Source organism: Polypterus senegalus, chromosome 10 (assembly GCF_016835505.1).
Source record: "Polypterus senegalus isolate Bchr_013 chromosome 10, ASM1683550v1, whole genome shotgun sequence".
NCBI classification, from domain to species: Eukaryota; Metazoa; Chordata; class Cladistia; order Polypteriformes; family Polypteridae; genus Polypterus; species Polypterus senegalus.
In genome coordinates, this window is record NC_053163.1 from 139,478,902 (window position 1) to 139,494,786 (window position 15,885).

Here is a 15,885-nt window from a genome sequence, read left to right on the forward strand (position 1 = left end):
AATGAAAACCTGCAGCCACTGCGACCCACCAGGACTGAAATTCAACACCCTTGTCTAAGGGGACAGCTGAAGGACTCTAGTGATGGTAATAACCCACCAATCCAGGGGCTGGCACTGTGGACTGATGTCTCTTCTCTTCCTCACGCTTAAGACTGGAAGATTAACGGCTATAACACCACTGAGGTCACTTCCTGTACCCGCCTGCCTGGTCTCGTATCTCCCAGCCAAAAGCCCTCAAAGCTGGAAGAGCCACCATCTTAGGGCAGTCAAGATTTAAACACACATTTGAAAAGTAATTTTTTTATCATCGCCACTAGTTTAACATGTTTATTTTCATTTCAGTTATAATGGATTTGCCTTCAGGTGCCCCAAACTTTTATAATGTCTTGTCTTTTCTCTTACAATAGATAGATAGATAGATAGATAGATAGATAGATAGATAGATAGATAGATAGATAGATAGGAAAGGCACTAGATAGATAGATAGATAGATAGATAGATAGATAGATAGATAGTAGATAGATAGATAGATAGATAGATAGGAAAGGCACTATATAATAGATAGATAGATAGATAGATAGGAAAGGCACTAGATAGATAGATAGATAGATAGATAGATAGATAGATAGATAGATAGATAGATAGATAGATAGATAGATAGGAAAGGCACTATAAGATAGATAGATAGATAGATAGATAGATAGATAGATAGCTAGCTAGATATTTTTTTGCCCCTAAGGGGAAAGTAAAATTTTACAGAAACTCCAAAATAAATCCATATAATAAAAACAAACAATAATATACACTGTCACACATGTGTGCATGGGAGGCAGCTAAAGGGCTCAAATAAGGGTAATTCCATGCCAGACCAGGGGGTGGCGGAGTGCACTAACCCTTTCTCTTTTCTTTGCAGACCCTCACTTCCAGTTCTGACTCTGCTGACCTCACTTCCTTTGTCCGACCCTAAAGCCACCATTTTGTATCCTGTAAATCAGTTCTGTCTTGAACTCAGTGTGACCACGATCTCTAAAATCTTTTCTTTTTGAAACCAACTTACATTATAGGGGGCGGCTACCCCAAACCTTTTTGTGGCATTTGTCTATTCTTGTGACAACACACACACTATAACTTCTGGCGTGGATGTCAGCGAGCTGCTGCTGTCACTGAGAGGCTTGCAGGTGGCAGTAAGATGAAGTCAGACCCGCTCAGGTTGCACCGCAGAAGCAGCGCCAGGCATAATGTCCATTTATGGAGCAGACCGTGTAGAGACTTGATTATACACACATACACATCCATACATGAATACACACCCAGTGCAGACAGAACCGAGTGCCATTATGAGTAGTGCTGCACACCCTCTCTGTGACACACCAGCATTGAGGACTTATAGGAAACAAATCATTCTGCAGAAGTGTGTGAAGTAACACTAGCGGGTCTCTACAGACAAATAAAGTATAATAAAAAAATAAAATACTGTGTCAATACCTGTGGCTATATATATGCCTTACTACAGCTCACTGTGATGTCTCACTTATCTTTATCAAAATCAGAAGTTTTCTTTTTTTGTAATTCATATGTGTATTTGAAGGGGTCATTGTTGTTATAATATTTCTTGAGCTTCAGTAAAAAGCTAAACTTCTCTTCCGGGACAAATCAAGTACTACTTATCTATTTATCTATAGGGGTCTTATTTAAATGTCTTATTAATGAAGATTAAAAAAAAACAAACCGATTCAAGAGTTTATAATTGTTTGTAGCTGTTTTGTTTTTCAGTCCTTCCAATGTATTAATACAATATTTAATTTCTGCTTTTGAGAGTCTCTTCTTGGATTGTTTACATTTATGAATGCAGAATTATTCATTAGTAATAAATAAAGACATACCATGTTTTTATATTCCAGATTCATCAAAAAGCAAAATTTTTATGTTGTGTTTTAAGAAAATATCAACACCAGCAGTCCTCTGAAAAAACAACGAGAAACCAAACCACTTTGCTTAAACACGTTCAAAAAATAAGTGCACAAAGGTTACAAAACGCACATTTGCAAAGAGCTGGTGTTACAAGGTAAATATGACGAATAATTGTAGATGGGAGCTGTCTACTGTAGTGTTATTTATAACTATTTTCTTGTAATATTAAAAGATTCTCATCAACAATGTCTTGAAACTGTGAGACCCGTACGCCTTTTGCTGAAGGAGTTGCGTCTTTCTGGCAGATTTTCCTCAGCTGACCGTTATTATCAGCGTCAGGCCAACTGAGGCAGCGCCAGTCTCCACCATTTCCAGCAGATGGCGATGTGGTGCAACCATTAAGTCCTGTTTGAATCTCGACTCTTACTTAATACGGGCAAACTCAGCTTTGTCTTTCCAATCAGTTTTGTTTTCAATTTCCACGACATGTTCAATGAGTCTGAGAAAAGTTCTTTCTGCCTGACTCTCTTGGCCTCTTTCCAGTTTTCTTGGCCAGGTCTTTCAGTGCTTTGGGCATAACTTTGAACTTTTAAATTCCATACATCGACTTGTACACCTCACTACATTAGAACAGTCATCATCAGCATCACCACTCATAAATTGGACACTACTTAAAAAAAAACACACTTTGCCCTTTGAGAAGATACTGAAAAACAGATGTTTGGGATCATATCAGCCGGAAGACTTGCTGAGGTTTTCCATTTCACTGAGCGGTGACCGTCACGTTTGTGCCACGTCACGCGCCATTTACAGAATGGGTGTTCATTGGTGTTTCTGCTTTTAGTGCCGAGAATCTCATGTATGTGGAAGTATCTTTGGATCCTGTCCTTTGGTGGTTGTACTGTCTGACAGAATAAGAGGTGGACAGACGTTCGTTTTGTGTGATTTTTTATGGTTGTGTTTGGCAGACATTTTGCTGGCAGGTTATAACATTGTGCTCTCTGTCACACTCACACGCACACCCAATACACGCTTTCTTTCATGGCTGGCTTCTCAGGATGGCGAGAAAGGAGTTTTCACACACTAAGTCTGTGTCCACATAAAAAACTCCGCTTTTAAATAAAAACGATCTCCGTCCACACCAGCGTTGTCACATTATTAATTACGAAAATGTATCCTCCGCACTAAAACGACCGAAAACGCATATCATGTAGAAGTTCGCCAACACTGGGCATGTGCACATCAGCAGAAAAAAATCCTTTAAAGGGATGGTAACGACAGCGACCATTTATCGTAAAAATGTACTGACTGGTAAATTATTTGTAATCAAAGTGTACAAAATGAAATTTAGATGCATACAGGTAAGCATCAGAACAATCACCATGGAGAGTAAACCCTCTGTGTCCGCTGTGTTGGAATATGTTTGTTTGAGAATGAGACATCGTCATGTGCAGGGTCCAATCAGGGCGGAGTAATCCAGTTTATCTAATCTAAACCAATCAGACCGCGATTTGACTCTGTGTTTTTAAACTCTACTGCAGCGCTGAGCTGGCGTTTTCAGAAGTATACGACTCAGGTGAGTGTGTTCGAAAATGCTGATGTGGGTATAGTGTAACCCCACCAGACTCTCCATGACACACACACCACTGATTATTACAGCCCTTACCTCTGATGCTCACAGTTTCCCACTTTTGATTTAAATTAAGACATAATCTTTGAATTAATTTACACAAAACAATGCTACCCCGAGTGAGCAAAGGTGTCACTTCATGTTGACCTGTCACTTAAATTAAATAATATTGACCACGGCAGACAGAAATGGAATTTTTGCAGTCAAATTACAGTTGAAGAGTTGTGATATACACATAATGCATAGAGTTTGATTTTTATTTTCACAAAAAAAAGAGTGTATCTTTAATTTCATCACCCCCATGTGTTTTTTCCTGAAAATGAAGATGAGAAATTCACATAATTGCAACAAAGTGAGAAGGCGAGATGTCACAAGTGATAATTCTAGAGAAGTTCAGCTGCAGATCTCCTCTGCTGGACCCTCTTGGGTAAATGGAAAGTCACCACCACAGGATGTGAACACACGCGGCCTTCAGTAAATGCACTTCGACAATTTAAACTCACTGTCCTGGTCTACAAGCCCTTAGTGTTTCTAGAATGTGCTTTTCAAAAAAGTGCTGCTGCTGCTGTGTTGTCTCAAGACATCCATAATGGTGTTTAGCGTTTGTGTAGAGGACTTCAGCTTCAAAGCAGCACATACTCATGTACAGTGGTATAATATATAGGTCATACTACAGTATATATACTGTGGGGATATTATGTAAACACACACACATATATATATATACAAATTAATACATACACACATATATACATATTAATATACATTCACACACACATATATATACTGTATTAATACACACACATACAGTATATACGAGATACACACACATATTTACATATTAACACACACATATATATTAACACACACACATACTTACATATTAATACAAACACACACATATATATTAATACGCACACACATATACTGTGTATATTGTACATATTAACACACACACACACAGTACATACAGTTTATACATATATACATACTGAGAGGGACGGTTGGTGTCTTTACCTGGCTGGGAAGCTCTCATAATGGAAGGACAGGACAGGGGGAGACAGCATGCACAGGGCATTGTTTCCCCTGGACTGCTAGATGGCAGCCCCACTGGGTTGCAGCAGTGACATGGTTTCCCACAGGGCATCATGGGAGTTGGAGTTTGTTGGCTCAGCCCTGTTGGGTTCCATGGGTGGCACCAATAGGGTGCTGCAGGGACTGGTGAGTCCTATTTTATCGGGCTCTCGCCTTACCCAGAACTGCTTCCGAACAACAGCTTCAGAACACTGGAAGAGCTTCCCAGAGGGACATCAAAGGAGCTGCCTGCCATTGTTCTGGGAGCCAGAGTCGGAACGAAGGAAGACAAAGCTTGTGAGGAGGAATGGAGGTGGCAGTGACAGAGAGAGGAGAAGAAGACAAAAATATTGCTGAATGCTGTATACTGTGTGCTTGGCTGTACTTGTGGTAGCGGCATGGGAAATGCTTAAGAGTTTCCCACAAATAAAGACTCTTTGTGCTTCTATATCTTTGTCTGAGCCTTTGTGTTGGGTGTTTGAGGAGCTGGAGTGCCTCCTGGTGGCCACAATACATTTATATATACTTTGACAGATGTCCAGGGTCCTTGCCACACCGAGATGCCGGATGTACAGAAATACTGGAAGGAAGGAAGGGTTTTCCCTGGGCCACAAGGGGGCAGCGCACCTGGGTTGTACGGGGGCCACTGAGATGGGGGATCCAACCCTATGCTCCACCATGGCCACCACCAGGGGGCGCCTGGCTAGCCCCTGGACTTGAATACACTGAGTGCCGGAGTGCTGCCGGAAAGAGGACTGAATTCCCTTGCAGCACTTCCAACACACACAGAAGTGTGGCCGGATGTTAATCAGGGGCCATCTGTGACACATCCGGGGACTGAATAAAAGGGGCTTCCTCACTCCAGTCAGGAAGCCGGAGTCGGGTGGGAGAAGGACGGACCTTGCCAGTGAGGAGTGGCTGAAGAAGCAGAGTGGAGTCAAGAGAGATTGAGCTTTAGGGTGATTGGTACATTGTGTGCCGTTTAGGGTTATGAGTTGTGAATAAACGTGTGCATTTGAAGACTTTCTGTGTCAGCCAGTCGGTGTCCGGCTCCAACATGTCCACAATACATACACTAGCTGTGCTACCCGGCTTCGACAGGGCAATATCGTAAGACAATGGGTGTCCATTATGGTGCCATCGGTTAACTAACTGTGTTTTTTTTTCTGTTTATAATACTTGCAGGTTTTTTTTTTTTTTTTTGCCAAAAGCCAATATTATTGACAGGTAGTGAAGAGCAGAGGTTAAGGTTTTGGACTTCAAACCCTGACGTTGTGCTTTCACATCCCACTTCTGACTGTGTGACCCTGAGCAAGTGACTTCTTCACCTGTCTGTGCTCCAATTAGAAAAAAAAAACCAAAAGAAGCAAAACCAGTTGTATCTCTTTTACTCTCTGGCTTTTAACCCAGTATGATATGTTGGCTATCTGTATACTTTTTATTAAGAAACTTTTCAGTTCTTATGTGTTTCTGTTTCATTTACCCTTCGGTTTTGTGTGTCTGATATGTTGGGTTTTCCTTTTTTTATTGTACAGCGCTTTGGTCAGCCTTGATGTTGTTTTTAAAGTGCTTTATAAATAAATAAATAAATAATCAGTGCAAACAATGTGAAATCTGAGTGTATATTATTATCATTTTTGATATTTATGAATCATGTTTATGATTTTCCTTTCTTTACATCATTCACTCAACCTTTTCCTTTAAAGTTTTTTTGTCCATTGTATGTAGTTCTCCTTTAAAGTCTGCAAATGTGAATTTATATATGTACAAAATTTTGGAGGGTAGGGGGGTGTGGCACCCCCGTTCAAGGTAAGCAGACTTGTATGTGAAGGGTGGGATGGGGGTGTGTGTGTGGGGGGTCCCTTTTCAAATTCTATAGATGCAAATTTATATTACAATAGGCCCAGAAGTGTTTTTTGGTGGCAGTGTTATTACAGCTGAAGCACTCTGGGGGTCCAGGCTAAAAAAGGGGCTTCTCCGCCTCAGCCAGAGAGTCGGGAGTGGAGTCGAACAAAACTCATCTGGGAGGAGTGGAAGAGAAAGAGAAGGAATTAATAAAGAAAAAGAAGAATTGTTTATGTGAATAGCCTGTGAAAAAGTACTTTGTAAAATAAAATAACTTGAACCCAAGACTGTGTATTTGTAGTTGTGGCACGGGTTTGGGACTTTGAGATGCGCCCCCCTAATATATTACTAAAATCACAGTGGCAAAATAAGCAGAGAAAAAAAATATAATTAAGAAACCTTATTACTGCTACAAGCTGAAGGGATGAATTGTATTTGTACCTCATTACCAGGGAGGATGTAGGAAAGTTTGAGCGTGTCCATCGCCTGGACCATGGACTTCATGGCAGTGTATATGTTCTGGTAGATAAGCCTCTTGAAGGCCTGGCATTGTTCACTGGAGTACCCATCTCCATGGATGATGCGCATCTGTTTAATGAAAGTGGTCTTCCCGCTCTCACCAGTTCCTGGATAGGGACCACAAAATGCAGCAAATCAATCAGAATGGCTAATAAGTAAACCCCCCTTATTAGGAGTGTAATAAAAGCACCAGGAGGAACTTTCATTTGTTGATGCATTAGCTACTCAGGCAGTTATGATTAACCACTGGCACAAGTCAAGCAAAATGACTCCTTTTATTGGCTAACAAAAAAGTTTACAATATGCAAGCTTTTGGGGGAAGTCAGGCTCTGTGCTCAAGATCTTCCCTGAAGAAGGGGCCCGAAAGCTTGCATATTGTAATCTGTTCAGTTAGCCAATAAAAGGAGTCAGTTTGCTTGACTTCTCACTACATCCATAATGGCTAACACAGTACAACACCCTAGTAGCACTGGCACAAATAATATAACGTCCTACCATCCAACCATTAGCTAAACCTGCTTCAACCCGATCAGGGTCACAGGGAAGCTGGAGGCCACCCAGCAAACTCAGGGAGCAGAACAACACCTGGGCAGGATGCCAGTACATCTCTATGAGACAAGGCATGATTATAAAGTCTCTAAAGAATGGCTACTTAAACTCTAACAGCCAAGGGCAATGTGGAACCTTGCTTGTTAGTGACTGCTAACGACAACTTCTTAAAGTGCCTTCTTTAATGTTTGGGACAAAATTCTATTTTCCTTGATTTTACCCCTCTGCTCCATAATTTCAAATTACATATCAAACAATTGCCTCGCAGTTAGGAGACCCGGGTTCACTTCCCGGGTCCTCCCTGCGTGGAGTTTGCATGTTCTCCCCATGTCTGCATGGGTTTCCTCCGGGCGCTCCGGTTTCCTCCCACGGTCCAAAGACATGCAGGTTAGGTGGATTGGCGATTCTAAATTGGCCCTAGTGTGTGCTTGGTGTGTGTCCTGCGGTGGGTTGGCACCCTGCCCGGGATGGGTTCCTGCCTTGTGGCCTGTGTTGGCTGGGATTGGCTCCAGCAGACTCCCGTGACCCTGTGTTCGGATTCAGCGGGTTGGAAAATGGATGGATGGATGGATATCAAACAATTCAGACATCATGATTAAAGTGCACATTGCAGACTTTCATTTAAGTGGATTTGCAGACATTTCAGTCACACCTCACTTTTTTTGCATCGCCCCCCCTACTTCATGGCACCATAATGTTTGTGACAATTGGCAGCAGAGGTGTTTGTGATTCCTCAGGGGTGTTTCATTGTTTCATAAGATACCTCACCTTGTTTCTATCCTTCAGGGTCTTTAATTGACATTGTTCAATACGAGGACAAAAGCTGTGCCAACAGAGAATCAAAAAAGCCATTATAAGGCTGAAATATGAGAATAAAACCATTAGATACATCGGTAAAACCTCAGGATGACCAAAGTCAACTATCTGGAATATCATTAAGAATAAAGAGCACACTGATGAGCTCAGTAATCACAAAGGGGCTAGTAGGCCAAGAAAGACCTCCACCGCTGATGACAGAAGAATCCTCACAATGGTAAAGAAAAAGAATCAAACGCCTGTGTGACAGATCAGAAACAGTCAACGAGGGCAGATGTGTGTGTGTGTTAGAGACGACTGTCAGCAAAAGACTTCATGAGAAGAAACACAGAGGAGGCCACACTGCAAGATACAAACTACAAAAACAGGAGGGCCAGATAACAGTTTGTGAAAAAGGACTTCAAAGACCCTGCAGAATTCTGGGAAAAGGTCTTGTGGACAGTGTAACATTTATGTATCAGCAAAATATGAATATATATATGTGCAGCTTTGTTTTAAGATATATCATTGAAATGTATTATTGTTATCAGGCATTTTGTAGGCACCTATGTCATAAAGAAAGCACCAGAAATAGGGACCTCATCTTTGTGTTTTGTTTAGAGTTTCACATAGAGCACGGATGCTGTGGATGTAAGACCAGTGTTAAATAAAGTTCCCCTGCATACTTAAAAATCGTCTCGCCTTCACCTCATTTCGGACAAGGCATGAAAACAAGACAGAGAGTGAAGACAAAGACGAACCTGATCAGAGTGATGGTAGGAGCAAAATGTAGAGACCAAAAGGAACTGCTTGAGATCCAAAAGTCAACCACCTTATCTGTTACACATGGAGCTGGGGGTGTTATGACTTGGGCATGTATGGCTGCCACAGGTCCTGGCATACTTCTCTTCAATAATGCTGAAACTGCAGACGGCAGACGCACACGGAATTCTGAGGTGTGTAGAAACATCTGATCTGCTCAAAGTCCAGTAAATGCTTCCAAACTCATTGGAAGGCACTTCATCCTACAATAAGCAGCACATTAGTTTTTCAAAGCTAAAAAATGGAAAATTCTTTAATGGCCAAGCCAGTCAACCGATTTAAATCCAATTGAGCAGGACATCCATATGCCTAAGAGAAGACTTAAGGAGACAAGCAGGAGCTGAAGATGGCCGTATTACAGTAGAGGCCTAGCAGAGCATCACCAGAGAAGACCCTCAGCACCTGGAGATGTCACAGACTTCAAGCAGTCATCACATGCAAGTGATAAACGACCAAGAACTAAATATGACAACGGCTTTAATAGGCATGCCATTGCTGTGTCCAAACATTATCCATCCATCCATTTTCTAACCGCTGAATCCAAATACAGGGTCACGGGGGTCTGCTGGAGCCAATCCCAGCCAACACAGGGCACAAGGCAGGAACCAATCCTGGGCAGGGTGCCAACCCACCGCAGTCCAAACATTATGGTGTCCTGAAATAAAAAGTACTGTCGTTTCTACATGGTGTGACCGAAATGTCTGCAAATCCCCTTAAATGAAAGTGTGCAATGTGCTCTTCAATCACAATGTCTGAATTGTTTCATTTAAACTGTGGAGCAGAGGGGGAAATGAAGGAAAAAAATTGCCTTTATCCCAAACATTATGGAGGGCACTGTATATAGCACCATCCATAAGCATGGTGCACAGTTTTTCCCAATATTTGTAAGTGTTACAGCCTACCAAAAAGGCCAAGACTACACAAGTGAGAGACAGAGGGAGGGAGACAAAACACAGAAAAAAATAACTAAACCAAACTACCTAAAAAGACTCAAAAAGAAAAACCTCACAGAATATGGAGAAAGTTACACACAAAATAGAAACAAGGCAGGAGGACAACATTAACTTCTAACTGCTATCTAGCTAAACAAAGTTTACACAGCTAGACACACACTGTCCACATTTATCACATAGATGGCTGGCTTCTTCTTTTTCGGCTGCTCCCGTTAGGGGTTGGCACAGCGGATCATCTTTTTCCATATCTTCCTGTCCTCTCCATCTTGTTCTGTTACCCCCATCACCTTCATATCTTCTTCTCTCAGCACATCCATAAAACTTCTCTTAGGCCTTGCTTTCTTTCCTCTTACCTGGCAGCTCTATCCTTAGCACCTTTTTTCCAATATACTCAGCATCTCTCCTCTGCACATGTCCAAACCAACACAATCTCGCCTCTCTGACTTTGTCTCCCAACCGTCCAACTTGAGCTGACCCTCTAAAGTACTAATTTCTAATCCTGTCCATCCTCAGCTTGCAACAAGCAATAAGAAGAAAAAATAACCAAAGTCAGGCTATCCAACCCCAACACTCCATAACTTGCTCTGTGAAACCCAAATCCATCCATCCCTCCCTCTCTCTTTCTCTCCCCCTCTCTCTCCACTAGAGATGGGAAAAATGATACCAAAGCATCAAAGCTTGTGTCAGTCAATCTGAAGCAAAGTGAGTTGAATCACTGTGTCGGAGCTTGTGTCAAAACTCCGCTATCATGTGACCCGTGATGTTTGAAGCTTTGAGCGCCATTAGAGCTTCACAGCACACTTCATTGGTTTGACAGCATTTCTTCGGTTTGACAGCTTTGGCACTAAATTAACAGGTAGCCTATGTAAAATGCATCATTCTCATTCAACAATGTTGGGTTGTGAGGAGAGAAAAATTTGGAGAGCTTTGGTGACAGATGGCAACTAACAGTGGAAAATGGTGTTCAAAAGTTAAATAGTACAAATGGACAAGGACCTTAGTAGAATAAAATGAACACATACTTTTCTGACCTTTTACTGGTGACATGAGACTGAAACAGTGAGCGCTGCTTCACTTGCACTCTTGAGAGATTGCCTTGACCTCAGTTAACCACCAGATGTCGCTGTTCATGCTAGCGCTGAGGCTTCAAAGCTTTGAATCTTTTTTGGCACAAACAGAAACAAAGCCTCAAAGCTTCATAAGGCTTTATTTTCCCATCACTACTCTCCATCCTAAAACCCAAACAAGCTTCCTTTTAAAATGTGCATGAACCCAGGTAATTTAATAACGGTGGGAAGCTCAACAAGTGGGTAATTAGGGCAGGATTTGATTAAGTCATCTGAACCAAATTAAAGAAGACAAGCTGAGTTTAAGAAACAGATCTAGAGTCGGTCATAACAGTAAGATGGGGTAGGAGTGGGCTAAGTGGTGTCACACAAGGAGTCAGTGGTGGACACTGAAAGGTGAACCTTGGGCTTCCCCCTCCTAGTGTGTAGTCACTATGGTGGGGGTTTTACACTCGGACCCCGGAGAGCTGCAGGTCTTTGTTTCAGCAAATTTCTTAATTAGCAGCCAGCTACTGCTGCTAATGCCACACAGACTCCTCTCTCTTTCATTTTAAATGATTTCCTTTTACGATTCAAAACATTTAGTCATATCGTCGTATTAAGTCAGATTAAGCAGCAACCAACAAATGCAGAGAAGTAAAGAGTACAAGAGCTAAAGTTGGGGGTCTCAAGCTCAGTTTCTGGAGAGCTGGTGTTTTTGTTTCCGAACTGATCTCTTAATTAGACCCCCTGATTCAGTTGTTAGTGAAACACATTAGTTAAGGGGTCTAGCTGCTTGGTGCTCTCATGCTGCCACATCACACATTTCCAAAATTTTTTTTCTCTTTTATGAGAAAGAGCATCATCAGAATGTTTTGAGAATCACAGCAGACGAAATTTTCACTTTTTCTTTCAAAAAATAAAAAAAAATCAAGGTTGCTGTATCTTTAAAAAGTGAGTCAATTAAAATGAAAAAGAGAAGTCATGTCCATTAGCAGCAGTAATGGCCAGTGTCATTGATGGCCGGCAGCTCAACCAAAAGATTGGAAGGACGGGGAAGGCAGCTAATTTTGGACATTGCCTTCCCCAGGACGCTAGATGGCAGTTTCCCTGCAGCTTAGCGGTGCCCTGGATTCCTGCAGGGCACCGTGGAATCTGGAGTTTGGCTTCACAGCCCTGCTGGGTACTGTGGGTGCCACCAGGAGATGCTGCAGGGAGACCAGGGGATTTTTACTTTCCGTATAGCCCAAGTCATGGGGACAGAAGCCCCGAAATACTTCCGGGCTGAAGAAAACTCAAGCCCTCCACCCGGAAGTGCTGGCAAGTCACGTGTGAGGAAGAACGGAAACACTTCCGAGTCAAGGACTATATAAAGGAATGTTGGGAAACCAGCAAGTGAGGGAGGTAGTTCACAGAGCTTGCTGAGAGGTGTGGAAGAGAGAATTGAGAATAATTATTGTATTTATTAATATTATTATTTGCCTGTGCATGGTGGTTGGGGTACTTAGAGGCACTGTTACAGGAAAAGGAAGCATTAAAGCATCTTTTTGTTCTTTTACCTGGTGTTCTGAACATTTGTCTGTCGGGGTAGAGGAGCGACAGCGCCCTCTAGTGTTGCACCGCCGCTAAACTAGCCTGAATGTTGTGTGAGTGAGAGAAACAGTGCCCTGTCATGAACTGGCACCATGATGAATTAGGGTTCCCTCTGACCATGTATTTGATCAAATGATGTCAGAAAATAGATGGATGGAAGCTTGGGATCTTACACATTGTCTTCATTACATTACGATATAAGGAGGAAAACAAATGAAGCAGACCTGGTTACTCCAATCCAGAGCTCTGGATGAGGTGCCAGCCTGTTGCAGGACCCATTCAGACACCCAGACACATGCAACAGCAGTTTGTGTCTGCCAGTTATTCTAACTAGCATGTCTTTGGAGATGTGGGAGGAAAACTCAAGTGCCTGGGTCAAAGCCCACACAGACATGGGGACAACATACAAACTGCACACCGACAAACAGTAACCAAGTGCAGGATTCAGACTTAGGCCAGGAGGACAGCAGTGCTTTCCACAGTGCCAACCCACCAATGAAAAAGCCGGCCAAGTTCCCACCTCAGATAGACCTAAGTTGTCAATTTACCCAGGGGACGTAATTGGCACATGTGAGTTATACCCGCTGCTCATTTTTAAACCCCGAGGAAGCCCAATCATTTATCCCAGCTGGAATCTGTAACAGGTTACCTAATAACAGAATTTTAATGCCGTGACTTTCCTGTTTCTTCTGCTCCTTCAGCATCCTGTTGATATTCCGGTTAATCTCGATGACGCTTTTCTCTTCAGGTGAAAGCCAAAAGGAACATTTACGAAAGCAGCAGAGGGAACATGACCAGCAGCAGCCTCCCATGATCTCCGCTGAAGCTGACGGGTGGCAACACAATGTCCATGAAGCAACGAAAAAGGTCAAGCCAAAGACACGGACGAGTGCTTCTGAGCCTCAGCTTTCTTGAAGAAATGTGCTTTATAGATTATTATCTAATTACTGTGAAGCTAATTATCATTCAGAAGATATTACCCAAAATACCACTCAATTTGGAACAAAGTTGGTCCAATCTTCAAAGTAAACGTCCATAAAGGTAGTAAAAACAGAAATAAATCCTGAGGGCAGTGTGTCACACGGTGGATGTTGTCACAGGATCCATGTGTCAACTTGTTTGGTTGAGGTTTCCCACAATCACTGTGAGACCCCTCACTCCATGAAAGGTGGAGATCAAATCCAGAAAGCTTCCCAGCTGCTGGGTTAAGATGTCTTTTTTTCTGTGACACTCCCCGATTAAGACACCCATTTCAGTGTCCACTTATGGATAGGACTTTTCTTTTAGCTGATGTTGCCCGTGAACTGATCATTATGGGAAATCTCTCGCTGATATGCTATCCAGTCGAGGCTCCTGCCCCAGTTAGGTTAATGAAATGGCACAAGACAGTAGGTGAAGTCCTCTCATTTATAACAGGCTCAGGAGACGACACACTCATCCATGATGTGTTTCCCACTTTAGGAGCCAAGAAGACTTACCGTGAGTTTACAGAGAAAAAGGGCTGCTCTCCATCGTTTTGAGGTAACAGCTCTAACACTCCCTTCGCTATTCCACTTGTGAGGCCCAGTCCTTGATGATCTGTATCCCAGGTAAGACACAATCCTCACTCTTGTGGTAACGAGCCAACAGATAAGACTTCTTTCTCAGATCATGAGCTGGTCAGGTGATGGGTGGCACATTCACCTCAGTGAGATAACGCACATGAGGCACTGCTGTCACTCTCGTGTTACGGAGTTAACTGATGACCTCCAATCCTTGATGACGTCCTAGACAGTGGACTCGAAAATGGGTTACTTAGATAAGCGCGTCTCCTCACTGATGTTTTGGTCAATTTACACCCTTAGGTGAATGCATTGCCCAGACGAGACACAGACACTTTTCTTATGTATTAATAAATTAATAGATGGTCTTAGATGATATGCTGGGCAGTTGACAGGTACTCAGATGAGGCACTGTTGTCACTCTTATGTCACTGTGTTAATCAGAGAGTTTAATCCCAAGATGATGTGCTGGTCAGTTGAATGGTGAGAGGTCACCCATCCCTCTTCATGTAGGTGAGTTGACAGATCACACTCAGTCCTAGATGATATGCTGACCCATTGTCTCAATAATGTATTTCTCAGATGAGCTTGTCTTCCCACCTCCTAGGTGGATGGATTGTCCGGATGAGACACACACTTTGCTTGTGTCTTAATGAGTTACCAGATGGCACTCAATCCTAGATGATGCACTGGGTAGTTGACTGGCACACTCTCTTCAGTGAGGCTTCTTTCATTACGGTCTGGACAGCTTTCTCTCTCTGCATTAAAGTGTTACTCAAATGAGACACACAATAACAGATGACATTTACTGCTAGGTGATGTGTCTGTGAGGTGAACGGGAGCCCCCTTTTCTATTACTCAGTACCAGGAGAGACCCTCTTATTGCTGATGTGTTTCCCACTGGGTGCTGTGTTAATGACTCACTCCAAGATGCTAACCTGAGTTACTCAATGTCTTTGTTGTCGCCCAGTGAAGTGTTCTTGATGTCACTCCTTGCTGGTGTCCCAGTGAGATAATCCGAGCAGTCTTTCGGTAGTTTGCTGTATTAAACAAATCTTGTCTTCTGTAGTATCGTCTGGTAACAGGGGGCTACTTCTTTACTTTGGTTTCTTGACAGATTTTTCTGTTCACTGTCTCCGGTTGAGGTCTTGTATAAAGGCGAGGTCACCACAGCGGCTCGAACGAGACCGACTGCATGTTTCAGCTCCGCGACTGAGGTGAGCTGTTAAGGTGAAGCGATTCTTAAAACACTTCAGTGTAATTATCCTCAGAGGCGGGGCTGTGGCTGAGTCTGCGTGAGAGTGAGCTCGCGCGCACCCTTATTACTTCACAATGTCGGTTAGATAGCCTAAGGAAATTAAACAAAACAAGAGAAGAGTTCACTTCTTTTTTTAGAAGTGGAACAGAATTGAATCATGCGGATTAACATCCTCTTTTCAGATGCAATTTTGTGCATTTTTTAATTATTATTAAGCAAAGGTAAGACATACCTGCGGCACCAACCTGTCCATTGTAAGCGGAGTAAAGCAGAAATCTGAGAGCGGTGTAAGTCACAAACAATAAGCAGACTAGTCTCATACACCTTTCGGCATTTCAGAAATTCGCAG

The 15,885-nt window shown here is 42.5% G+C and overlaps 1 protein-coding gene across 8 annotated transcripts in view; it reads right to left on the bottom strand.

Moving 5' to 3' along the window:
- Positions 1–15,885, bottom strand: part of LOC120537713 (guanine nucleotide-binding protein subunit alpha-11-like) — a 132,005-nt gene that overhangs the window by 24,100 nt on the left and 92,020 nt on the right. For 4 of the 8 annotated variants that reach the window (XM_039766855.1, XM_039766854.1, XM_039766859.1 and 1 more), the window contains exon 2: positions 6,902–7,086. In XM_039766855.1, coding sequence (XP_039622789.1) covers positions 6,902–7,086 — 185 coding nt within the window. Of the gene's footprint in view, positions 1–6,901; positions 7,087–9,084; positions 9,343–13,386; positions 15,627–15,768; positions 15,865–15,885 lie in introns of those variants that run through there. The other 4 variants (XM_039766852.1, XM_039766856.1, XM_039766853.1 and 1 more) reach the window with 4 other exon arrangements.